At 43.1% G+C, this 27605-nt stretch overlaps 1 protein-coding gene across 1 annotated transcript in view; it reads left to right on the top strand.

Annotated features, from left to right (window-relative positions):
• The first annotated feature begins 4347 nt into the window (after window positions 1-4347).
• The window catches only part of DCUN1D1 (defective in cullin neddylation 1 domain containing 1), a 35529-nt gene continuing 12271 nt past the window's right edge, over window positions 4348-27605 (top strand). Inside the window, exons 1-2 of the mRNA XM_054040403.1 lie at window positions 4348-4515; window positions 19753-19969. Coding sequence (XP_053896378.1) covers window positions 4513-4515; window positions 19753-19969 — 220 coding nt within the window. The 5' untranslated portion in view covers window positions 4348-4512. The remainder of the gene's footprint in view (window positions 4516-19752; window positions 19970-27605) is intronic.

Below are 27605 nucleotides of genomic sequence, written 5' to 3'. Positions count from 1 at the left end.
CAGAGCCCCCTCCTGCACCCAAACTCCATCCCACAGCCTGCACCCCAGATCCTCTCCCCCACCCAAACTCCCTCCCAGAGCCCAACCTCTCACCCCTTCTGCACCCAAACTCCCTCCCAGAGCCTGTACCCTGCACCCCTCCTGCACCCCAATCCCCTGCCCCAGCCCAAGGTCTGCACCCCAGACCTCCTCCCCCCATCCAAACTCCCTCCCAGAGCCTTAGGCAGGTGGGGGGCAGAGTTTGGGGGGTGCGGGTTCTGGGCACCACCAAAATTCCTACAAACCTGCCTCCCCTGGGTACCAATGTGAGATTTCTAAAGATAGCTACATCACTCGACCTAAGGTTTAAGAATCTGAAGTGCCGTCCAAAATTTGAGAGGGACGAGGTGTGGAGCATGCTTTCAGAAGTCTTAAAAGAGCAACACTCTGATGTGGAAACTATAGAACCCGAACCACCAATAAACAAAATCAACCTTCTGGTAGTGGCATCTGACTCAGATAATGAAAATGAACATGCGTCAGGCAGCATTGCCTTGGATTGTTATCAAGCAGAACCCACCATCAGCATGGACGCATGTGCCCTGGAATGGTGATTGAAGCATGAAGGGATATATGAATCTTCAGCACATCTGGCACGCAAATTGTGACATCGGCTACCACATTTGTAAGTTCAACTTTCACGATAAAGAGATTGCACTACAGTACTTGTATAAGGGGAATTGAAAAATACTATTTCTTTTGTTTTTTTTTACAGTGCAAATACTTGTAATCAAAAATAAATATATTTGTAAATGTAGAAAAACATCCAAAAATATTTAAATAAATGGTATTCTATTAGTTGTTTAACAGTGCCATTAATCACGATTAATTTTTTTTATTTGTATTACATAACAACTTCAGGCTTACCCCTCTGTTCCCCCAATCTACTAATTAAGAGGAAACAAACAAAATAACAAAGACCTATTAAACACAAAGAAGACTCATGGGCATCAAGGAGAAACAACAGCCCACTAATGGAAGAGAAGAAAATGTCTAACTCTCACCCCAAATATTGTCTCTGTCCTAAAGGACACATCACAGTTAGAAGAAAGAAGAACAGGAGTACTTGTGGCACCTTAGAGACTAACAAATTTATTAGAGCATAAGCTTTCGTGGACTACAGCATATATGCATCCGAAGAAGTGGGCTGTAGTCCACGAAAGCTTATGCTCTAATAAATTTGTTAGTCTCTAAGGTGCCACAAGTACTCCTGTTCTTCTTTTTGCGGATACAGACTAACACGGCTGTTACTCTGAAACTTATCACAGTTAGAATTCATCTATCAGATTATGTTACCTGTTGCAGTAATGCTCAAGAAAGCCTAATTTATATGTCTCCAGACTGCGTAAGGACTGCCACATGATGTTATAATGATGGCAATTAGCTAATTTGATGAAGTAATTTTTCAAACTTAGCTACCAAGTTACTGCTCACATGTACTTTAAGCTTGTGCTGTGTACAGGGCTGTTTGCATTATGAGAGAGTTAGTCTCTTAGCAGCAACCACTGGTCTCACAAACAAGCTTCTCAAAAGGTAACCAGGCAACTAGTGTCTCCCAGGATAACTGACTTCACGCTCAACTCCATATCCACTTGTAATATCAAACTGACCCTCAATTGTACTGTTCCAGAACACTACATTTTCCACTGTAGGGTCTGATTCTCTTCTCCATCACATCAGTTTAACTCCAATGATTACACTAGAGGCCCCCCCTAAATTATTTTGGATTAAGTGAGAGGATGCTACATGTGCAAAGGACATGTAGCATCTCTGAACATTCAAGATACATTGATGGCAAAAGAAAAACCTTCTTGAGTCTGGTAAGAGCCTATATATTCTGTGCAATATTTTAAATTGTAGTGTCCAACTACGTGATCCATCCAGGTTTCCTTTATATTTCGTTAACTTAGTTCCCAACTCTGGGATGTTACCCTTTTCTCAATATTGTGTTATCAAACTCCCTTCAGCAGCTTAGCCCAATGTCTCTATCTGTTTAGCATTTGTATAGTTTGGATAGAAGAATAGGGCTCAGAAAAACAGATCTGTAATCTCACTGTGCCCTTCAGGTGTAAGCTAAAAAGTGACTGTAAAAATGGTACCGGGGGTTCCATCGTCATTCTGTCTGTTTCCAGAGCAAATGTGTCCAGCCTGATTTGCAAACTCACCCTGAGATCCAAAAGTCAATCTGCTTTCTTTCTGGATCATGCATTATCACCAATAATAAAAAGTCTGCTGTTCAAACTTATTTAACAATTCTGTTGATCATAAAAACATTACAAGATAATTCAGCTCATTCTTCTTTATGAATGTTGCATCTGCAGAGCTAACAGTAGTATAAAGTAGTGCAAACTTATATCTGTCAATAACGTAAGGAGCTGTGACTCTGAATACACACAGGGAGGAGATATGTTGGGTGAGAAGGTGCCATTTTTATTTAGTCACATTTCCCACTAACCTCTCTGTAAATTCAAGCCTTAAAAATGGTAAGCACGTTGGGGCAGGTTCTCCTTCTGTGCAGAGCGAAGCAATCTGTCAGCCCTCAATAAATACTCAGAAATATTCTTGTGAATGGAAGAATGCCTGAGATTGCAGTTACTTCTCCCGCCCATGTCCTCAAACAACAGTTGCAAATGTTTTATTTTAATTATTTATTAAAAATCAAATACGTTTTTGCAGAACCAGTTAAATGACAGCCTCATGCTCTTAGGTTTGCAACTCTTGCCAGAAAGTGCAGATGGATAAGGCACCCATGGCTCCGAGAGCTGGGAAATGGCAGCCATGACTTTGATTAGCATTTCTGAGTATATGTACCCCAAGTTCACATCAACAGGAGAAGTGGGTGTCCCCTTCAACTCATGTGCATGTAACCACTACTTATGGCTGGGAGGGGAGGCTCCCTGGAGGGTCCCTCTCTATCCTTGTATCCTAACAGATGTTCCTCTCCTATTCCAACTGTACTGCAGTGAGGTGACCCTAATCCATTCCCTGCACCACAGTAATCATTCTGGGAGACCAGAGATATCCGTCACCCAGCCCCCTGCATCCCATTACTCACCCTAGGGGATGTCCTTTCCGCTGCAGTCAACAATCATTTTAGGGTATTCAGAGGGTCCCTCCGTTCCCATTACACCCCAATAATCACCAGTGGATGTCTCTCTCCCATTTCCCAGCACCCAGTAATCAAGTAATCACTCAGTAGGTCTAGGCTGGGTATTAGGAAAAATTATTTCACTAGGAGGGTGGTGAAGCACTGGAATGGGTTATCCAGGAAAGTGGTGGAATCTCCATCCTTAGAGGTTTTAAGGCCTGGCTGGGATGATTTAGCTGGGGTTGGTCTTGCTTTGATCAGGTGGTTGGACTTAGGGTGACCAGACAGCAAGTGTGAAAAATCGAGATGGGGTGTGGGGTAAAAGGAGCCTATATAAGAAAAAGACCCAACAATCGGGGTCTTTAAAAATCGGGACATCTGGTCACTCTAGTTGGACTAGATGACCTCCTGAGGTGTCTTCCAACCCTCATCTTCTATGATGATTCTATGAATTTACAGCAGTGTTTCTCGACCAGGGGTATGCAGCCCTGAGGGGGGTGGTCCTGGGACAGGTTTAGGAGGGTCACAAGTGCAGAGCCAGCATTAGGGGGGAGACAAGAAGGGCAATTGCCTGGAACCCCATGCTACCAGGGGCCCCACAAAGCGAAGTTACATGTTTCAGCCCTGCCGCCTGGGGCTCCGGCTTCAAAAACGGCTCACACGTGAAAAACAGGCGCAAGGATCACACTGAAATATAAGTACAATATTTATATTCCAATCCATGTATTTTCTAATGATATGGTAAAAAGGAGAAAGGAAGCAACGTTTCAGTAATAGCGTGCCGGAACACTTCTGTATATTTATGTCGGATTTTGGAAGCAAGTCGTTTTTCAGTGAGGTGAAAGGTGGGGTCCGCAAGACAAATCAGACTCCGGCATGGGGTCCAGTAGCCTGGAAAGGTTAAGGACTGAGTTAGGAGGACTGGGGGAGCCTCCCCTATTGGCCCTGCACGCCAGTAACCACCAGGGGGGTGCAGCAGGTGTCTCTCTTATTCCCACCACATCCCATGGAAACTGTGGCACTGGGGGCGATTCCTGGGGCCCCCTAATAATCAATATGGGTGGCAGGGGCGTCCCCTTCCTACTCCCCTCCAGCCCCATCACTGCTCGGGCCGGGGGCCTCCCCAACAGTCAGGCGGGGCCCAATGCGGGGAGCAGGGGGGTCCCCCCGAGGGGCGGGGAGCGCCCAGGGCAGACCCAGCGGGGGGCGCCTCAGGCAGTCGGGGACCCGGCGCCGGGCCGCCGCACTGCGCATGAGCGGGAGGCGGCGGAAGGGCCCGTGAGGAGCCGGACTCGGAGCTGGAGGAGCCGCTGCCGCCTCCGGAGGAAGCAGCCGCCGCCGTCGCCGCCTGAGCCGGGAGGGGAGAGGCCTGCACAGCCCCCAACATGGTGAGCGCCGGGGGCAGCCTCCCGCGCCGGGCCGCGCTCCGGGCCCCGGGCCCCCGCCGCCAAGCAGCGCCGCTCTGCGGGAGCCGGGGCCTAGTCGTGGTGGCGCCGGGGGGGGGGGGAAAGTACCAGGGGGCAGCGCCTGGGAGGCGGCGCCTCCAGCCCGGCCGGACAGAGCAAAGGAGGCCGGGGGTCACTGCGGGGCCTCGGCTCAGGCGGGAGGTGGTGCTGGGGGTCAGCCCCCCTTCAGTTCGGGGGGGGGGAGAGGTCAGGCCCTTCACTTCAGGGGAGGGGGGCACCTCTGTCGGGGGGGTCACTCAGGAACCTTCAGGTCAGTGCTGCGGGGAAGAGGTGACTAGGGCTCTATGGGGAGAGAGCAGGAACTGCACCTCAGGGCTAGGGGAGGGGGTCTGTGGGTTCCTGGGGTGGCAGGGGGGTTTGGGACCCTGCATCTCGGGGCGGGTTTGGCAGGGAGTAGTCCAGGCCTCTCCACAGCAAGGGCTCAAGGGGGGGGATTCCCTGTATTGTTTTTTAGGAGGGGGATTCAGGTCCCTGGGGTTGGGGATTTCTAACTTCATGGGCATTTTAGGGAGGTTCAGTTTTTTGTGTGTCATTGTTGGGTTGGGTGGATTCAAATCCCATCGTACATCCGGAGCTAATGGGGATGCTTTCCCCGGGCTCAGTGCCCAGGGTAGCAAAGCAACTTCGCTGGTGCTAGGGAGGTTTCTGAGGTTCATCAAACCGGAGCCTTCCTGGAGAATTTGTGGGCGTTTACTGCGTAGAGCGGGGATTGATCCCTTTCCCATCAGCATCACGAAGGACGTTCTATCCATTGACACTTTTTAATTTGGTTTATTTTGGTAATAGCTAATGATTTCTGGTATACAGTGTGTTGTTTTTAAAATTATTTTTTTTTAATATGGGAGTATCTTGATGTTGAGTTCTCTCACACACGTTTTTGTGTACTCAAGTGGACATGTTTTAGTGTCATACTTTTTTCTAAGGCCTCATCTGCACACAAAAGTTGTACCACTTTAACAATATTGGCACAATTAAAGTGGTACACTGCTCCTAGTAAGGACGTAGATTTATTGTTATAAATATGTGGGAAGGGGAATAAGCTATAAAGGTATAAGACACCTTTACAGCACTATAACTGCATCCACACTAGGGGTTGTACTGGCATAACTATATCATTTAAAAAAAAAATCTCACCAACATAGTTAGACTTGTGTAAAACAAACAAAAAAAACACCTGTGGTATTCCAGGACATAGATTATTGGTGTGGCATTTAGACCTCTTCCACTTCACTTTTTTGTTGTCATTAGAAATCCTTAATAAAAATCGAAACCTTTTACTGAGCAGTTGGATGACGTTTCTTTTTGTGCGAAACAGGTTTTCTAAGAGAGATCTTGCAGTTGAAGGGTGAGGTTGTTCAGGAATCTTAGTATAACTACATGCTTTTTGGAACTCGGTCAGTGGTTTTCAACCTCTTTCATTTGTGGGCCCTTACAGTTTTTCAAATGGAAGTGCAGACTCCTTTGAAAATCTTAGGCATAGTCTGCGAACCCCTAGGTGTCTGCGGACAACAGGTTGAAAACTACTGTTCTGTGATAATGACAATCTTTTGCGGACCCTTTAGACCAGGGTGGGCAAATTACAGCCTGCAGACTGCATCCGGCCCATGGGATTGCCAGCCCCATGCCGCTCCCAGAAGCGGCTGGTATCATGTCCCTGCAGCCCCAGAGGGAGGAGGGGGCAGAGGCTCTGCACGCAGCCCTCGCCTGCAGGCACTGCCCCCTGTAGCTCCCATTGTCTGGGAACGGAGAACCGCGGCCAATGGGAGCTTCGGGGGAGGTACCCTCAGGCGAGGGCAGCGCGCGGAGCCCTCTGCCATCCTTCCCCAGGGGCCGCAGGGAAGTGGTGCCAGCTGCTTCCGAGAGCAGCATGCGGCCAAGGCAGGCAGGGAGCTGTGCACCGCTGCCACCCTGGAGCCGCTCACGGTAAGTGGCAGCGGGCCGGAGCCCGCACCCCAATCCCTCCTGCACTCTGCACCCCAACTCCCTGCCCTGAGCCCCCTCCAGCACCCCACACCACTCCTGCACCCCAACCCCTTGCCCTGAGCTCCCTGTTGCACTCCGTACCCCTTCTGCACCCCAACCCCCTGCCCTGAGCCCCCTCCTACACTCCGCATCCCCTCCTGCACCCCAACCCCCTGCCCTGAGCCCCCTCCTACACTCCGCATCCCCTCCTGCACCCCAACCCCCTGCTCTGAGCCCCCTCCTACACTCTGCGTCCCCTCCTGCACCCCACCCCTTGCCCATAGCCCCTTCCTCCACACCGCACCCCCTCCCACACCCCACACTCCCTCCTGCACCCCAACCGCCTGCCCTGAGCCCCCTCCTGCACCCCAACCCCCTGCCCTGCGCCCCCTCCTGCACACCGCATTCCCTCCTACACCTCGCACTCCCTCCCGCACCCCAGGACCTTGCCCCAGCCGTACATTCATAGCCCTGCATGCAATTTCCCCACCCAGATGTGGCCCTTGGGCCAAAAAGTTTGCCCACCCCTACTTTAGACATAGTCAGCGGACCCCAGTTGAAAATCACTGCACTAGGTAATTGTTACCTCAGCAGTGTTGTGCAACATTTTATAAAAAGCATCTTGTTAAGGCTTCAGAAACTACAATTAAACTAGATACCTGTACTACTTAGGTCTTTGAAGGCAGTTGGCTTTAGGCCTCATGCCTCACAACACAACCTGGATATGCCATATAACCACACACAAGGTGTGTTGGTTGTGTATGCATATATCAACACCTGGCTTTATGATTAGAGATTGTAATTTAATCAAGCGTTTGTACAATTTAAATACAAGAGAGAGGCAATGAGATATATTATGCTGTGAGTAGTCTCCTGAGGGAAGTGGTGGACGCCTATTTACTTTGGTTTTTTTGACACTACACTGAACAAAAGACTAGAAAACATTCTGTATGGAACAATGCTGTATTGACACTGATGGACTGGGTAATCTAATAGGTTTATTATTATGTTAATTTGTATTCTAGTAGTACCTGGCCACCTCAGTCATGGACCATGGGCTTGTTGTGCTAGGCACTGTACAAATAGGTCTTTTCCAGCTTTAACTTGTTTAATTCTACAATTATGTACTAATGACTTGTTCATGTCACCATGAACTTCAAAGTAAAAACACACCCTCAGTATGAAATGGTTAGGATTTCTTGTAATACTACTTGGGTAGAAAGGCTCCGATTCTGCGAACACTTATGCATGCGCTTGTTTTTATTACCATGAATAGTCCTATTTAAATCAATGGGCTGTTCACAATAGTAAAGTTAATTACATGCTTAAGTATTTGCAGCACTGAAGCCTAACCCAGAACTACAAACGAATTTTATAATCTTTATTCAACAACTTACATTGTTTACTGTCTTGTGTATCTGTACATGTTCTCTAAGAAATGCTTCTCTTGTGATAAAATGGTAAATATACAGTTGCTTATGACAAACTTCTTGCAGCAACAGGAAACTGAAATTCTTGTACAACTTGAAATTCTTAATGTTTGACATTATCTTCTGTAATATCTTGTTTCGGTTCATGGCATCATTTTACAGTTTAATATCACCCTGTAAGTTGTAAGATGATTGTTTCACACAGCTATTTGGTACCTATGTGGTGAATATTTGTGTTTATAATAGTTTAGTGCTTGCACATCAAATTCAAAACCAGCTTATTTTCCTAAAGTAACATTTGTAGATTTAGCATCTGCATTTAGGATCAATTCTGGCCACTTCATCTGTATCTTAAAAAAGAGATGGCCAAAGGATATATATCTTTGTGTCCTTTCCCAGCTTTCCAAAGAGTCCATTGGGTTCATGTTTATATAGTTTCTTTTCACCAGAGCTATCTTAAGATTGTTCAGGAATAGGGCTTCTGTCAGAGCATTGTGTGATTTAGTGTGTAGCCCACCCTTGATTCTCTATTCACGTTCTTGCACTCCTGGTGGAAGTGTGTCCTATGGAAGCAGCTATATAGGGGCTGTATAGATGCTTCTAGGCTGGACCAGAATTATGGGTGCAAAACAACTATTATAGTTGACATGCGTCTGACGAAGTGGGTATTCACCCACGAAAGCTTATGCTCCAATACATCTGTTAGTCTTTAAGGTGCCACAGGACTCTTTGTCCTTTTTACAGATCCAGACTAACACGGCTACCCCTCTGATACTTAACTGTTATAGTGTTATTGTGCACCTGCTTTTAGGGCAAAAGTGGAAAAGGACTGAATTCAGCACTTACTCTGCCTGCTAGATTAAGGGCTTGTCTACACTGGCACTTTACAGCGCTGCAACTTTCTCGCTCCAGGGTGTGAAAAAACACACCCCTGAGCGCTGCAAGTTTCAGCGCTGTAACATGGCAGCGTAGACAGTGCTACAGCGCTGGGAGCTACGCCCCTTATGGAGGTGGGTTTTTTACAGCGCTGGGAGAGCTCTCTCGCAGTGCTATGCCACGACTACGCAGCAGCGCTTTAACATTGCTAGTGAAGACGCGCCCTAACTCAGAATTACCTCAGTGACTCGCAGAGCTATTACATTCTCTTGGTTAGGTAGGTAAGAATTGTATAAATTGCCATGAAAGATTATCCAATTACACACACACATTAATTGAAATAACCTTAAATTTGTAAAACAAATCAAGGAATGCCAGAAAACTTCAAGATAACCTTGCTGGTGTTCACACCCTTTCTTTGAGTGGTTTATGCTGCCGGATCTTGTGAACGTTTAATTTTTGTGTTCCTGAATTGAAAGTGAGTGGATCTTATTTCAGCTTAAAATACAGTTTAAAAAAAAGGAAAAGAAAATGTTGCTTTCTTCTTTTTATCTTCCTTTCCCCAAATCACCAGAGAAGAGAAGGTGATTATCAGGATATGACTATTATTATTAGTACAGAAAATGCTGTGGGAATTGATTTTTGGTAGTGCTACACTTTAACGTGGACTTTGCATTTATTTTTAATTTGCCATGCACCCATATGCCATGGCACTAGATGCATAAATTATCCCTCAGTAAATGCATAGCTTGTTGTGGTAATAAATACTTCTGTGATCAGTTTTTATGCTCTCAACAAATATGATGAATAAAATATCCCTTGATCAGGTTTTGCTTTTTATGTTTTACCAATTGTATATGTTAATAAACACAGACAAGAACACTTATGGTTATTTGCAAGTGTCTGATGCATTCTTTTGACGGATGTAGCACAACACTGAATGCTTTTGATTCTAAAGAAAAATGAAGAAATGCTGTTATGACCATAAGAATACTCCCATTAAGGTGCACACAAACACTTCACAAATCAGGACCCCAGAGCTAAAAGGTGATCATACCTGCCGATGCTAATGTCTGCATACAGTGCCTTCAGGTTATTCGGTGTTTGACATGAAGTCACTGGAGTTTTATGAGAGGGTAAGGGCCTCTCCTGCATGCAGATTACTGTGTAGGGTTTACAGGCAGTTTATGTATCCTTAACATAAGAACTGATTTTTTTTCTAAAATGGAAGCCAAGATTCTGCAAAAGTTGATGCTACTTACTTGGAAAAGATTCCTATGCAGCGCATCTATATGAATTTTTAGGCCATAATTTAAGAGGCCTAATAAAGATATTAAAATATTATAGTTAAAGATGTAACCTCTAAATAAGTTCCACTGCCTCTGTTGCTATGAGCTTTTCTAAAGTGCAGATTGACAACTGGCTAGAGTTTTATGAGTGTTCATTGCTGCTATTAGGATCTCTATGGGTAGTTGTGAAACTGACAAGAAGAGGTAGGCATCCAAAATGTGACACTGGGAAGAGATTGGAATAGCAGAGTCTCCCATCACACCTGGGCCAGAATATTGGTTTGGTGGAGATGGTAATCGAACAAATACTCTCTACCTTCTGCAAGCCAGAGGGATTTGGGGTGGGGATTCTTCAAATTGATCAGATGCCAAATAGCTGGAGACTACACACAACCTCTGGGGAAGTTCCAGGGGCAGCGTACTGGAAAGAAGTCCATGCTTCCCTTTCTAAGCAGCATGGAAGAAGGGGTGTTGACTTCTCACATGGATGTTAATCTTGATTAGCGGGGCCCATCATCTTTATTTAGTGATCTAGCCATTATGTGTTTGGCAAATGTTTAAGTCCGATATATGAGAGTGATGGTGAGTGGGTGGCTGTGGGAACTATTTAAAAAAAATTATTTGTATTGCCATAGTTCCCCAAAGCAACAACTAAGATCTAAGTTCCCATCGTTCAAAGAGCTATATAAACACACAAGAAAACATGTTTCAGTGTGGGGGAGGAAGGAGAGGGAAGCGGAGTCACATGACAAGAAATGAGTTGATAAAGGATGAAGATAAGAACTGCCATACGGGGTCAGACCAACGGTCCATTTAGCCAGTATCCTTTCTCTGACAGTGGCCAGTACCAGAGCTTTGGGGGGCACGTACAGAACAGGGCATGGGGTTACATCCCTGACCATCTTGGCTAATAGCCATCGATGGACCTATCCTACATGAACTCATCTGTTTTTTTGAACCCAGTTATACTTTTGGCCATCACAGCATACCATGGCAATGAATTCCACTGGTTAATTGAGTGATGCGTAAAAAGTACTTTCTCTTGTTTGTATTAAACCTGCTGTCTGTTAATTTAATCAGGTGACCTTTTGTATTGTGGGAAAGGTTAAATAACACTTCTCTATTCTCTTTTTCCACAGCATTCTTGATTTTATAGACTTCTGTCATAACCTCTCTTAATTGTCTCTCTTTTAAAATGAGCACCCCTAATCTTAGAACCATAGGGTTAGAAGAGACCGCAAGGGTCATCTAGTCTAACCCCCTGGCAAGATGCAGGATTTGTCATATCTAAACCATCCAAGACAGATGGCTATCCTGCCTCCTTTTGAAAACATCCAGTGACAGAGCTTCCACGATCTCCCTAGGCCGTCTGTTCCATTGTCCTATTGTTCTTACAGTTAGGAAATTTTTCCTGAGATTTAATCTAAATCTGCTATGCTGTAGTTTGTACTCGTTGCCTCTTGTCCTACCCTCTTGTGGTAAGAGAGAACAACTTTTCTCCATCTTTTTTATGGCAGCCTTTCAAGTATTTGAAGACTATCATGTCTCCCCCTTAATCTCCTCTTTTCCAAACTAAGCATATCCAGCTCCTTCAGCCTTTGCTCATATGGCTTGCATTCCATCCCTTTGATCATCTTTATCACTTGTCTCTGGATCCTTTCCAGTTTCTCTACAACCTTTCAAAATTGGAGACCGTACTCCAGCTGAGACCGAATAGAGAGGTACTATCACCTCCCGTGATTTGGGTTGTTAATGCAACCTAAAATTGTATTTGCTTTTTTTGCAACAGCATCATTGTTGAGATTGTGATGCACCACAACTCCCAAATCCTTCCCAGCATTGCTGCTATGAAGCCAGTTATTCTGTGTTTATGCATTTAGTTTTTCTTCCCTAAGTGTAGCACCTTACATTTGTTTTTGTTGAATTTCATTTTGTTGTCTGTCGCCCAGTTCTCCAATTTATGAAGATCCCTTTGAATTTTAGCTTTAGCCTCCAAAATGTTGGCAAACATCCCTAGCTTTGTGTCATCTACAGATTTGATCAGTATGCTCTTTATTCCTACACCCAGGTCATTAATAAAGATGTTCTGGACCCAGAACATATCCCTGTGGAACCCCACTTGAGACCTCCCTCCAATCTGACATCATTCCATGAATAGTTACTTTTTGTTTGCAAATTGTCCAATTATATATCCACTTACTGGTAGTTCTGCAGAGCCCGCATTTCTCCAGCTTACTTAATAGAATATCATGTGGAACTGTGTCAAAAGCCTTGCTGAAGTCTAGGTATATTATGTCCACTGCATTCCCCGTATCCACCAAACCAGTTACCTTGTCAAAGAAGGAAATCAAGCTGGTTTGGCATGATTTGTCCTTAGTAAATCCATGCTGGCTGCTAGCAATTACCCTTTCATCCTCTAGGTACTTGCAAATTGGATGTTTTATACATTGCTCTAGTAGTTTCCCAGATATCGAGGTCAGGCTGACTGGTCTGTAGTTCCCTGGCTCCTCCTTTTAAAAGATGGGGCATTATGTTAGCCCTTCTCCAGTCTTCCAGAACCTCTCCAGTGGTTTGAGCATTGGCCTGCTAAATCCAGGGTTGTGAGTTCAGTCCTTGAGGGGGCCACTTAGGGATCTAGGGCAAAATCAGTACTTGGTCCTGCTAGTGAAGGCAGGGGGCTGGACTTGATGACCTTTCAGGGTCCCTTCCAGTTCTGAGATAGGTATATCTCCATATTAGACCAGGGGTGTCAAACTCATTTTTTGTTGGGAGCAGGAGCAAAAATTCACTGATAAGTAAATTTTGCAGTCTTGTGCAATTGCATAGTGTCTCATTGGTGAAGTTAAATACTGTGTTTAAAGAAAATGTGTTCACTTAGAATTCATAAATAAGACTTTTTTTCATTCTTCCCCCTTTCCTCTGGGGGAATTTCTCTCTTTTCCTACCCTCTTTTAGGAAATTATCTTCTTCATCCCGTTCTTTGGAGGCAGGAGGTACTAGGGAGTGAAGTGGAGAAGATGCCATATCCCTGAGCCCAGTGCTAAGGAGCTGGGAGAGATGGATAGAGAAGAGGAAGGCGAGGCTAGAAAAGAACTTCTCTGTGCCAGGCTTTGTGGTGTTGCCTGTGCCCTCCTGCTCCTCCCAAGCAGTGGCAGTTTGCACAGGCATCTGTGTGGTCAGGCATGAGTTTCCTGCTTAGTGGCTCCCTCTGGGCTAGATTGTCTTTCATTTCAGAGGAAGTTGCAGGTTAAAGAATAGGGTTCTCGGCGCCACATGGAACTTGTGCGCTGTTTGACACCCCTATTCTACACAGACAAGAGATTTGTTTCAGAATTGTCAGTGTTATGCATAAACATCTATCTAGGTTCTTATACCGTGCTCATCACGTAAATTTGTGATCAAAGGGAATGGTCTGCAAAGACCTGAGTTTGTACTTTTCTCCCTATCCAGAGGCTGATAGAATTTATTAGAACATTCAGTCTATTCATTTATCTCACTTTTCACTGTCTTTTTTTTTATTCCAACAATGATAGCAGATAAACGTTTGTTTAACTGACTTCATGTTACTAGAATGTTCCCTTCAAGTTGAGGTAGAGGCATGTTAGCTAACCTGAATTAGGGTAGCAAGTACTGTATCTGTCTCTAGTTAAATACAGGAAAGGCTGTAGGGTGTGGTAGTCTCTCTATTGAGCATTTTAAAACAAGTCTCTTGAAACTCAGCTTCTCGAAATCCTTTTAAAAAGTGCAGTATGCTTTGGAGCCTGTTGCCACTTGAGGTGTGGCTTATTTTTAGTGCAACCAAATATGAGCTGTAACAGGATATTAAAAACTTGGCAATAATCTTATCTCTTGCAGTCCCACACAGCAGGCTTTAGGAGAGCTGCCTAATCAATATGAACACATAGTATGGAAGCTTTTGGAGAAAGACTCCTCCAATGTACAGGGCCTTTGAGGTGATGGAGGGAATCTCAGATATGCCACCAGAAATAAGCTCCCTGGTGACATAATCAGAAAAAATGGACGTTAAATAATTCTAATAATGAAATATTCTATAAGGGAGAACATGGATTAGAAATGAATTGTAACACAGCTTTTATTAATCTGTTAAAATGAGTTCTAGTTTTATTTAAAAGGCATTGAATTGTTACTAACATTTAGGTAATCTTGGATATAGGAAAATTCTGAATGAATGAAACACATAGGCATATATTAAAACTATACAGTAAAACCAATTTAAGCTACAATTTTTTTACCTAGTAAATTGCTTTTATTTTTTGTTTTATTTATAATTTAAAATTTCTGTTTACCTTTTTCTGTGATTCACTGCATTCCCGTTGAAGCCCTTGCTAAGCTTTCCCCTGACCTCCCTTTGCTTTTTATACCATTACTCTTGGGATCTTCCATCAAACCTTGTAGGGATTGCATGGTACAGAGCATATAAATATCTTCCTGGTGATTTTTTGTATTTAAAAATATTTGACTTACAAATACAAGTGTTTAAAATAATCATAAGTGTGCATGGTACTTTACATAGTGAGTAAAGACTCCAGTCCTGAAAAGTTTACTGTCTGATTGCCCAGTCTTATAACTGACTTCATATGGGAACATTGGCCTGAGTGTATGGAATTAGTTGCAGGATTGCAGCCATGATTGATATGGGCAAATATCTATAACCTTCCTGGTGTTGCTAATGGGGAGGGAGGAATGCACAGATTTGGAGTTGCCATCATGGTTTCTAGGATTTTGTTCAGTACTTTCCACAGCATATTATATATGTAATATTACAAAACAGGATGGATTTGATTTAAAAACTAGTCAGGAAGACTCGATTTAATCATAGATTTATACATAAAAGTGCATTCTTGTTTGTTGTTATAACCTTAATACATATTCTTCACAATTCAGAGATGTACGTTTTATTTTTAGAAGGTACACACTATACGTTTTTAAAGTGATTTATTTTGAATTTTTTTCAGATTAGTTTTACAGCTATATCAGAAAATGAATGATTGGTCATTTCATTTATCAAAAGTAAATTGAAGCAGATATTTAGGAAGTCATTGGGAGGTGAACTATCTCCAATTCAACAGGTTAATCATTGGGGGGAGGGATAGCTCAGTGGTTTGAGCATTGGCCTGCTAAACCCAGGGTTGTGAGTTCAATCCTTGAGGGGGCCACTTGGGGATCTGGGGCAAAAATCAGTACTTGGTCCTGCTAGTGAAGGCAGGGGGCTGGAGTCAATGACCTTTCAAGGTCCCTTCCAGTTCTAGGAGATGGGATATCTCCATTAATTATTATTATTAATATTTGGAGGATTTTCTTGCCATGCTGTATTAGTAGGAGAACATCACCAGACAGACATTTAAATTTTTATTTAACTAAAACAACAATGTTGTTGTTCTGGGTTTTTTTTCTTCAACAGCAAACTTAATATTTTAACAAAACAAACCTATGAATTTTTGAATGTAGTTAAACATTCACGTTTTTTAAAATCAGGTTTGTTTTTGATAAAATTGTTTTTAACTAAAATAGTTAAATGAAATAATTTTTTTTAAAAACAAAAATTAAATCAACTGTGTCAGCCAAGTCAACACGAGAAACTTAAAATATTGCCTTCTGCAGTTAACTCAGTCGTCTTCACCTTCACTTCCTGTTTGTTCATAATCTGGAAAAGAAAAACAAGCTTTCCTGCTTTTTCAGGTCCCAAACGATTTCTCAATTGGAATGAATTAATCCAAAGGAAGAAAATATTCTTTCTATACCGGCAGAAGAAGCTACTGCTGTTAAGTGAGATTATCACTTCCAACAGTCTCTGAATCCAAGTGCTTAAGTGACTTCCACCAGTTCACTGGTGTGACTTTCTTTAAAACATCAGCAGCAGCAAACATATATTCCTTGAATGATTCTTATTCCCAAACTGGGTCTCTTTTACGGCCTGCTGCCATTATCGGTTTTCCCTTCTAGTGAGAGAATGGTATGGTAGATCTCAAACCAATGAAGGCTACTCTCAGAAAGACCTCAAGACTTGTGGAATATACTGCTCAAACAGTTTCACTTTTGTTTCTACAGCCTGTCCCTCCCTTCTCACATTTATCTCCAGACTTCTCCTTGTCCAGATCTATTCCGCTCCCAACAATTTTCTATTCATTGAACTTTTTGAATCTTTGCACTTTTAGAGAAAGGTAAGGGATTGACTCTGTGTACAAAAATTTGCAGAGGGACAATAGGGTTGAGGTCTATTATTTCTCACCTCTATATTTTATTTATTTAAAAACATTTTTGCTGTTAACAAGCATGTTAGCTCTGGAGACACAAATCCACAGTTTGAGAACTGCAAAACTAAGCATCTCTGATGGTATTTTCTAGACTGAGCAGTGAGTCCCATTGGGTAGATAGAAAGATTAACCTAAATAATCCATACAGAAGCCCCTGGAACACCATAAGATTGGGTCCCTAATCCATGAACTATTGGAACTCATTTACAAAACTTTTCTTAAACATTACATGAATATATTGTCTCATACTACAGAATTAGAATTTATAATCCCTATTCCATGATGAGATATATTTGAGCTATAGTGTATCTTAATTAAAACTATCTTTAGGCAGGTTTTTTCCTCAAAAAGCATTTTATCAAAAAATCTGATTTTTTTTATTAAAAAAATTATTTATTTTTATTCACCCTGTTACAAAATATTGTACTTCCTTTCTTAAAAACTGATATAAAAAAAAAAGCATATTTACTTCTATAAGTAATCCTTCCACATTGTGCTTGATGTACATGGATGAAACTTTGAGTCCAATCCTGGAAGGCACTGAATGCCTCCTTTGAGGTGCTGAGCTTCTACAATTCCTAATTTCAGTAGTTGAGGGGCTCAGTGGCTCACAGGAAATACGCACCAGTTTGAAACATTGGGCACTTACTCTACCATTATCTGTGCAGTACCTATTCAAATGGATTGATCTCTGTCTGCAACTGTTCCTGAAAATTTAATTTTTAACATACATTGTGGGAAAAGGAGCAAAATATGGGAAACTTGTTTAAGGCAAAACTTTATATAAAGCTGAGAGAGAATAAAGCAGCATATTCTCTATGTGCCAAGTTCTTATCTGTAAAAATTTTCAGATAGTAATTCATTCCTTCAAATAGGGGTTTTAAATAGAAATGCTGATTGTCTTTCTTTTGTAATGGCATGAATGGGCTCCACTGTAGATCATATTTAAATTTTGCTTATGTATGCATTGTTGTACTCAATATAATGTGTAATACCTAGGCTGCAAACTTATGTTAACTACTTTTGCGAGTGTATTGAGTATTGGTTTTTCATGTCATCCACTCAGAGTTGTTGAGCAGCATTACATTGGATCTGACTTTTGAGTTAGAATAATTTGGAATCTGAAGCTCTGGTTGTACTTCCTAATTATTTAATTGGACACAAAACATGTGTTGGAATTGGGTTTCTGTTCCCACTCCTTTTTAAAATGTTCATTCTTTGTCTAAGAATAATTCATGTCCGTTTCAGATCTTTGCCTTTTTTCCCCCCGTGTGGTTCTGAAAAGGAGTCTGGCAGTCAGATAATGCTGTGATGGGCATGGTATAAAAACCTAGATAGGATACAAGATGAAAAATTGTAAGTTTGGGAATATGAAAATTTGGGCTTTAAAGCTGAGTTTTGTTTCCTAACTTAGAATGGCACTTTTTATTAGTAGGTTTCAGCATGTTGATTAGAAGGCTTTCTGCTTTGAAAACGTTGACTATTTTTTTAATTGGATTCAGGTTCAGTGAAATGGCTGGAAGAGACCCTGTTTTCATCAATAACAATTGGGGTAATATTTTTATAATGTACTTCAGGTAAAAATGTCTGATTTGGAATACTAAGCTCTCTTTAGTCCTCTCCCCCACTCAAAAGCAGAATCATTGAATCCAGAATCACATATTGCCTAGTAAGTTACTGGACTCAAGAAGTTGGTTTAATTTTGGACTTAAGTGGAAGGATAGTCTGTTTGTTTAAGCATGAGAACTCCTTAATTCTCACTGTGACCCTGATATGTCTACACAGTGCAACCCTCCCCCCCCCCCCACCCAAAAAAAAAAAAAAAAAAAAAACCCACAGCAGCAATCTCAGAGCCTGTGTCAACAGACTTGAGCTTGCAGGACTAAAAATAGAAGTGTAGACATTCCAGGTCCAACCCATGTCCAGATGTCTGTACTGCTATTTTTAGCACCTTAGCCCAAGCCCCATGAGCTCCAGTTTGACCTGGGTTCTGAGGCCTGATCTACACTGGGGGGAGGATCGATCTAAGTTATGCAACTTCAGCTACATGAATAATGTAGCTGAAGTCGACATACTTAGATCGACTTACTGTAGTTCTTCACCGCAGTGAGTCGTCTGCTTCTGCTCCCCCGTCGACTCTGTGCCTCTCGCCAAGCTGGAGTACAGGAGTTGACGAGAGAGTGCTCAGGGATCGATTTATCGCGCCTAGACTAGATGCGATAAATCGATCCCCGCTGGATTGATTGCTGCCCGTAGATCCGGCCAGTAGTGAAGACATACCCTAAGACTCACTGCTGCAGGTATTTTTTTGCTGGGTAAGTTTTGTCACTGTATTGCTTTAGGCAAGTTGCTTAACCTTTTTGAGTCTGTTTCTGCTTCTATAAAATAGAGACCATACCTACTTCATAGAACTGTTGTGGGGATTATATAGTTATTGTTAAGGACTTTGAAAACAAAAAGCACTATATAAATGTTTGGAGATGTTTCATTTTTCAATTTTCAGCTTTCACTATTTTTAAATGCTAGTATTATCTGAATTGAAGTTGCAAACTAGTCTGTCAACATCTGGTGGATTTTTTTTTTTTTTTTTTTTTTTTGCATGAGGAATGAGAGTTTTCCAAATTACAGCAGACTTAAATTTTATGCATTTCAGTTACCTTTCTTTGTCACCCATAACATTAAAAATTGCTCTTGCTGTAAGCCGAGAACTCAGTATCTTCTAGGCAAGATAGGTTTTAAAAGATCAGCCTTTTAAATAGGAACTGTATGTGCATGTGTTACGCCATCATCACTACAACTTATTGCCTATTGAGATAATATTATCAATTTTAACATTTTCTGGATGGTTTGGCTAGGGGATTTGTATGATGATTTAGTTGATAGTTTTGCCATTACATAGAAGACCTGGATTTGAGGGTACCCTTGCATTGTGCAGCCAGAAGGGGTTGAGAATACTGAAGACACTGCTGACTTCTTCAAGTAAACATTATGGTGCACACAATGTTGTTTGTGTGCACTCATAGGAAACCAGCAATAATGTTTTATAGAAATGTATCTGTTTATACCTGTCCAGTTGTTTGTCTTATAGTATGCCTAAAAATATGTCCACATGTAATTTAAAAAAAAAAGCATCTTTTGATATAACCAACTGTAAGAAAAACAAGGTGTGTATTAAGTATAAAGAGCATAAGTTGTGGTCTGACTGTTTAATGTTTGTTAAGGAGAGAAGTTTAATATATTGTGAAGGTTGTAATGGAATTTGGAGGTACTTATATTTTTTCCAGTAACCAGTGTTCGTCTCAGTATTGTCTTTTCTAACTTTCCTAGAACAAGTTGAAATCGTCACAGAAAGATAAAGTTCGTCAGTTTATGATCTTCACTCAATCTAGTGAAAAGACTGCAGTGAGTTGTCTATCTCAAAATGACTGGAAGTTAGATGTTGCAACAGACAATTTTTTCCAAAATCCTGAACTTTATATACGAGAGAGCGTTAAAGGATCATTGGACAGAAAGAAGTTAGAACAGCTATATAACAGATACAAAGGTGAGTGCAGTGAGTTCTAACAATTACCCTTTTTAGATTATTTTATTTGCAGCTGCTAATTTATAGATTCCATGTGCATCGTATGCTTAGAACTGTGCTACTCTACTTAAATTTAAACTGACCTGTACACACTAACTTTTATGTAACTAATAATACAAGCCCAGTCTAGAAAAGCAGAGATACCATTTCTATAAGGCCACAGTACTGCAAAGACCCGCATGCTTAACTTGATGAACTATTGACTTAAGCATGTGTGTAAGTTTTTGCAAGATTGTGGCTTAAACTTGGAGCTTCATGTAGTGTTACCCACTTGACCCCTTGATAGCCATGCTTCTTTAGATTGATTGGTTCTTTTGTGGGTAACATATCACTCCAGACTTAACCCTTGACAAAATAAAATGGCATATAGATTGGTCACTCAGTCAAAAAGGTGGAGTGAGGATGGGGAGTCACTTTAAAAGCAACCCTGTAGTTTTATGAGACCAATACAGACAGGGCAGGAAAGAGATGGTAACACCCACTGTGGCCTACCTGAAAATGTCATCGGTTGAATTTTTGGCTGAATAATGAACAAAGTAAGGCGGAGAGGGTTTGCAGCGATAGATTAGATTCTAGTTAAAAAAATACTTCATGTTTTAGTTTAAAAAAAAAAATAGATTTGCTTAGTTATCTTTACGTTTTCTATTAGTTTTAAGATGTCTGCTGTTTGCATAAACACTCTGTAATACACATACAATTATCCTGAAGTCTTTGCTGGCTTACATTAGTAGAGGGTTATTACCTCCTTCTGAAATGTGAAGACCTCTCTTCTAGTCCAGCTACTGACTTTTTATGAACTGTGGGGGGAAAGAGGACACATGGCTGGATGATTTGGGGTTGCTAATGAGGCAACAAAGTCTTTGCCTTCTAGGTTACTATATCCAATTCAGCACAAGTAATTTCATGGGGAAGCCAATTTGGTTGTCTCAAAATCCATCATTGGTATTGTCACCCACATTGGCAATCTTAGCCAAGAACTTAAGTGTGTATTGAGGAGTGAACTACCTTCATTTTCCTAGAGTTAGAGCTTATCTACATTAACCTGGAGGGTAACGAATTGCCTCCTTGATAGAGGAAGTTGAGCTAAGTTGTATAAGTAGACTGAGGGAGCTCAGTTGTGGAGAGACTGTAGAGGAGACAGGCAATGTTCCCGCAAATTTTTTCCATCCATGTGCGGAATAAATTTTATGCGCACAAAGGTATGTGCGGATGTGTGCCACCAGTAGAAACAAAAAACCTAGATATAATATATATTTTAAAAAAGTTACCATAGGGATAATTACTCCAGCCAGGACAGGTTAGGCATTTTAGAACTCACTAACCAAAGAATTAAATTTAAGTGTAAGAGAAATAAAAATTATGCTTAGGCCAGTTAAAACACTAAAGTAACACACTTTGAAAGAATAAAAGTACAGAGAATATATGTGCACTGCAGGAAGTACCAAGAAGTAACAACAAGAATAATACAAGTATGTGTTGGGAGGTGAGTGTGACACAGACACAGACATGGGTGTGTGTGCTGGCTGCTGGGGAAGTTTCTGAGACATGCCGTGCGCTATCTCTTTGAGACACTCACTGAAAGCTCTCCTGCTTTGTCCTGAACCCTGTTGTCTTCCCTTCCCCGCTCTGCAGAGATGGGGTACACGGGCAGCAGGAGGGAGTCGGGGGAGAGTGTGTGTGAGAGAGAGACAGAGATTGTGTGAACTCACTGCTGGAGAAATCTCAGAAACAGTGCACTGTCTCTTTAAGAAAGGCAGTCACTCACTTACCGTTCACCACAACAGCTCCGAGTCCTGAACCAGGCTGTGTCCCCTCCCCTGCTCTGCGGAGATGGGGTACGGGGGTGGGGAAGGGGAACACCTGACATCAGCACCCCCCTCCCTCTGCTTTACACAGCCAGCAGGAGGGTCCTGGGAGCAGCTGCAGGACGAAGCAACGTAGGGGGAGGAGCACCTGAACACATTCTGCCGGCTGAGCATGCTCTGCTAATCAGCTGGGTGGCATTTGAATCTCTCCTGGGTGGCTGCTCAAGTGCGCAGCTTACAGGGAACACAGGAGATGGGTATCTCTGACAGAAGGGCTAGATACAACCAGGAAACTACAGTGAAGCCTGAGGGCGTGGAAGTGCTATTAATTTGAGGTCTTGTGTGAATCTTTATTTGGACTTTTTTATACTACCCCAGAAGGGGTCTAGATTTTTATGTGACTTGGCTAGAGGGTCAAGCCACAGAATACCCTAAGGGGGAGTCAGGAGTGGCCAGCAGAGAGGGGATGCAAGAGGCAAAGTTCCCTGCAATGCCATGTTCAGACACGAGGGGGTGCGCGAGAGGTGGGGGGACACATTTACACATGATACCAGGAGGAGGATTTGGAACCTCCCTCTCTGAAAGAAAAAAAAAAAAAGGGGGGGAGGGCGAACTTCCTTTAAGGCGAGGTGTAGAGGGACAGACTAAGAGTCTCTTTTCTTCTTTTGGGACGATGGAGTACATCGTCCGCATGCTGGCGGCCCAATAGGAGCAGATGCATGCCCTTTTGTTGTACCTACTACAACGGCAGCAACAACAGCAAGAGGCTGGACAGGCTCAGCAAGAACATTTCCTGCAATGCCTAGAAAAGTGGACCCCAGGGACCCGACTGGTTTTGGGAGAAGAGAATTCTCCCAGACAGGTACTAGGCCTGGCAAAGTTGGGCCCAGATGTTGACCCAGAGGGATTTTTGCACACATTTGAGAGGGTAGTGACCACAGCAAGTAGCCCCTCTTCACTAGCCCCATTCTTCTCAGGAGAAACTCAGGCGGCCTACTAAGCTTTGTCTGACAGCAGGCACAGTCATATAAAATTGTAAAAGATATTCTGGATAAACTGGGTCTGGGCCCAGAAGTGTACCACCACCAGTTTAGGACAGAGCCTTTCCCCCGAGGGTGCATCCTAGAATGGCAGCACATTTATGAGATCTGGCAACACAATGGTTGCAGCCTGACACAAACTCATTAGACAAAGTGATGGACCGTATACTTCTAGAAGAGTTCCTAAGGATCTTGTCTGTGGGGATCCATAGTTGACTCTAGAAGTTTTGGCTAACTTCTGCCGATGAGGCCGTGGTGAGTCCAGAGACCTACATGGAAGGTGATAATGCTGAACCACCTAAACGAAGGTGTAGGTCAAAGGGACCGTTCTGAGGGAAGCAATGTGAGAGAACCCTGACTCTGGGATGGCATGGGAGACGCATGGAGAGAGAAATTCATAGACAATTCTGTACTTAAGAAACTGGAGGAGGTAGTGGCACTCAGAAGAATCCGTTTTTGTGTTTCTGGTGTGGCCAACTGGCTGATATACAAAAGGATTGCCCAGTCACGGAAAGCGACTTGAGACGCTCCCTCAGTAGAGGGCACACTTCAGCCTACCAGGTAACTGCTGAAGTGGCTGGACAGGAAATGAGAGGACTGATTAAGTCTGGGTGCAGACAGAGTGAGGAGTAGTTTCCTCATAGTGAGAATAGATCGGCATTTGCCGGTGAAAGTTTCACATGTACTTGGAAGACATGGGTCTACCCGACAGCAGAGGTAGAGATAGAACTACAAGGTTGGAGGAACAAGCTGCGTGTCGGCATTGTAAGATACCTCTCCTGGTCCATAATTGTAGGTAGAGACTGGCCTAATCTCCCCGCCCTATTATGAGAAAGAGGAGTGTTCGGATCTGTTGACCATAATATGACCGTCACCCGGATGTGGGGTGTTGGGTTGCGTGGCCCAGCGGCAAGGATGAGGAGTGAGGACTCGATGGGCTGGGGGAGCTGATTGAGAGACTCTGAATGGAGACATCAAGACAATTACAAGCCCTGGTAACATAGTTATATGAGGCAAACTGGGAGCTGGAAGAGGTGAAAGCATCATGACAGAAAATAGTAGAGGAGGCTGTAAAACAAGAGCAAGAACTGGTTTGGACAAGACTGGCATATGAAAAGAAGTAGCTGCACTGTATATCATGGAACCATGTGACAGTGGGGCCTCAATCTCTGGGAGTCAAGAGCAGGACCATGCAGGGGAGAGATCGAATTGGGCAAATTTGTGGGAATCGATGTCCTGAGTGAGGAGACAGGAGAAGCTGCCCTGGTCATGGACTCTGATCTGCCACGCCACAGGCAATGCAGGAGGCTGGATAAGCCCTGGAGAGAACACAGTTCCAGTAATTCCAAGGTAGGTTAGCCACTGCTGAAGAAGCCCTGCAAATACATGTGCAAGATAACATACCTTCCAGTAGTCTTTAAGATGTGCTAGATGAACCAAAACACTGTTCATCTGGATACATGACTTCGAAGAAGAGCTGGAATGACTGCAAGGACAAGTACAGTAACATGTACAGAGTACCCGGACAGGTACTACCTCGGGCGGGGAGTGGGTAGGTGATAGGGGTTAAGTCCCGTCACCAGCCAAGCAAGGGAGGGCATCCAGCTGTTATGCTTTGCATCTTGGGAGTAACTAATTGCCTCCAGGATAGTGGAGGCAGAGCTAAGCCATACAAGTACACTGAGGGAGCTCATTTTTGGAGAGACTCCAGAGAAGGCAGATCTCTCTGACAGAGAGAAACCCTGGAATAGAGCTTAACAGGACAGGTACAACAAGGGAACTATAGGGAAGCCTGAAGTGGGTGGAGGGGCTGTTCATTTGAAGACTTGTTTGAATCTTTATTTGGACTTGTTCTTGCTACTCCAGAAAGGATCTAGACTTTAACCTGACTTGGTCAGAGGGTCAAGCCACAAAATACCCGAAGGGAGGAGTTGGGAGTGGTCAATGCAGCTGAAAAGTAGCCAGCAGAGGGGAGGGCAAGAGGCAAAGTCCCCTGCAATGCTGTGTCTGAGCAACAGGGGGGCACCCTAGGGGTGAGCACACACGTCCACAGGGCACTTGCACTGCTCTTGCCTATGCTTAGTGTTCTGCATTTTCAGTTTTTATTTGTGTAAAAAAATATATATATGGGAGTTTTTCAGTGTTTATTTTCCTAACATTAAAATGGGGGTGAAATTGGGTTAAAAATAAAAAATTTAAAAAATCCAGAGGGGAAAAAGAAAAACAAAAAAACTTGTAGGATACACATTTTACTACAGTATAATTGAAACTTTTTTTAAATGAACAAAGGTATATTTTGCCTCTCTGAGCTAGTAGTTTTTTCCAGAAATCCTGGTTGGGTGCGCTCGCATAATTTTTTTCAAAGTATCCTCACTCATGTTGAGCCTCTTGCTGTCTTGGAGGTAGTCCAACTTTGAAAATCAGTGCTCTGCATCACTAGATCCAGGGGTGCACTCAAAGCTTTCCATGGCGCTTTGCAGAAATTGGGAAGTGTGTCTTGATGACTGTTCCGAAAAGACAGCACATCCAGTTTCACATAGTCAGGGTTAGGCAAGTTCATGTAAGTAGTCTGCTACAAAATTCACCTTGAGGAAGGGGTGCAACATCTGGATGACATTCCAAGAAGAATCTTCAGCACCAAACACTTCAGGATTCAGATTACGGACCATGGTTGTCTCCCATTTCTCGCTGAGCGTTGTGTTGAAGGTTTTGAATGTATTTTAGTTCTTATATTCTGGGTTGGGAAGGATTTCCAGAAACAGCTGTGTTTTCTCGTCGTATGTTTCTCCTGCAGCTTTTGTGCTCAGTTCAGATGACATTTTAGTTGTCAGGATCTGATAAACGTCTGTACTGGCAAATGCGTTAGCAGTAGTTGGAGAAAATTCCAGTGTTTTCTGTATGACAGTGATACCAAGTTTTCAGCAATGAACATTACCTTTGTGCACAGAATCTGGCAGTTGTTTGGGTTATTTGCCAGTCTCTTCAGAGTTTCTGCTTTAGAGCGAACAAAATCAAGATGTTCTAGGAGACGCATTAGCACAGTCCTCACGTTAGTTACATGACAGGCAGCAAAACACAAGCTCATCCACCAATGTGGCACAACAGGGGTAGATAATCGGCAGCTGGCTCTGCACTCGTCTCGCATTGCGTAAAACAAAGCCTTCAACTTGTTCCATGCTTGAAAATAGCCCTGAATCCAATGATGCAAGATTTCATGTCTTTCATTTCTTCTGTAGCAGTAGCTGCTGACAATGCAACATTAATCAGATTAGCAGGACAGGTAATACATAGCAACTCCTGTTTCTGATTGAGTTTAATCTCCTGTGCAAATTTAGCCATGTAGGAAGTAGAATCTGTGTTAGTTGTGGCCACATTTTCCCAAATTAGTTGGTACATCTCAAACATGTTGACAAAACCGCTGGCAGCAGAAGGGATGCATGTCACATCAGCACAAAACAATGCAGGTTTATTCGCTTTGAAATAAAAAAAAATGAAAACAAAAGGCCAAGAAGCATGTGATCGAAAGCATCAGGAGACTTGTAAAAAATCAGACTACTCACCCCATTTCCATCAATTCATTCCATCAGTTTAGATACCAAAGCATTGTCATTTTCTTTCAGATACTTACAAGTGAGGTTGTCGGCATTAGAAAGGGTTTTTGCAGCTGGACTGTATTGTCACACAGTCACCAATAGGCCCCTCTGCTGTTAACAGTGGTTGTCCGGCGAAACAAAGAGCACGCACAAATTCATTGACACAATCATGCTGTGTCCTCTCTTTCATTAAAGCTCTGATGAAAGCTCCTGATATTGACTGTTTATCCCGAAGCTCACTTTCTTCTTTAAGCTTCTTGTGTCACTTGCTTTCAACATGCTCCTTTATTCTGTCAGCGCGAGCACTGACCTCAATGCTGCACTACTTGCAGTGCAATGCATCCTCTTCACTCCCGTCTTTACTTTTATTGAAAATTTCTAAGCACTGATTTTCTTGTTGGTATTCGGGCATAGATTTGCATTTTTGCCCCATATTTACCTTTTTACCTTACCTATCTGTAATCCCCAGGGAACTTGCCTAGGTTCCTGGGGCTCTGTGTGATGATAGTTCAGGGAGAGGCACACTGTTCCTGGTAGCAAGGGGGAGCCAAGGGCAGACTCAAAGTCTTCTAGGGAACCAAGAGGGAGAGAGGAGAGAGACTGTTTAGAACAACTGGGGACCCTGTTGGTTTGGGGAAGAATTGCAGATGTGCCTGCTAAGAGGAAGGGGCAGAGTGAAGTGATTGATACAGGAAAGCCTGAGAAGAGGAGTTAGCCTGACCAATAGGGAGTGAGATTCTGTCCCTGGGAGCCCCCTGGAGGGGAATGAAGCCGTTTGGGAGCTAGCCACAGAAAGGGCAGGACTGGCTGTGTGAGGATCCAGAAGCCCATTTATCCAAACCTGTAAGGAGATTGGCACTAAAGGAGGTATCCGGGTGGATAGGGGGCATTATATATCTTTATCTGTAGAGGATTAATTGCTTAAATCAGTGCCACACTAAATGGACGCAAAGAAATAGGCGGGCAGCATGTCCTTGTGAGCCAGTGATGGTACGATATTAACATTGCTTGATTTTTTCCAACCTCCACCATGTGTGTGTTCTGTGTTTTTTACACTGTGGAACTGCTTCACTCTCAGAGTTGACGGACACAGCAATCGTGTAAAGCTTTTGTTTTTTAACAAAAATAAGTACCTGAAAAAAGACTGATTAGTAAATGG

This window comes from Malaclemys terrapin, chromosome 9 (genome assembly GCF_027887155.1).
Source record: "Malaclemys terrapin pileata isolate rMalTer1 chromosome 9, rMalTer1.hap1, whole genome shotgun sequence".
Taxonomy (NCBI): domain Eukaryota; kingdom Metazoa; phylum Chordata; order Testudines; family Emydidae; genus Malaclemys; species Malaclemys terrapin.
Note: the sequence above shows the minus strand (reverse complement) of the source record. Positions and strands in the feature narration are given on the sequence as shown.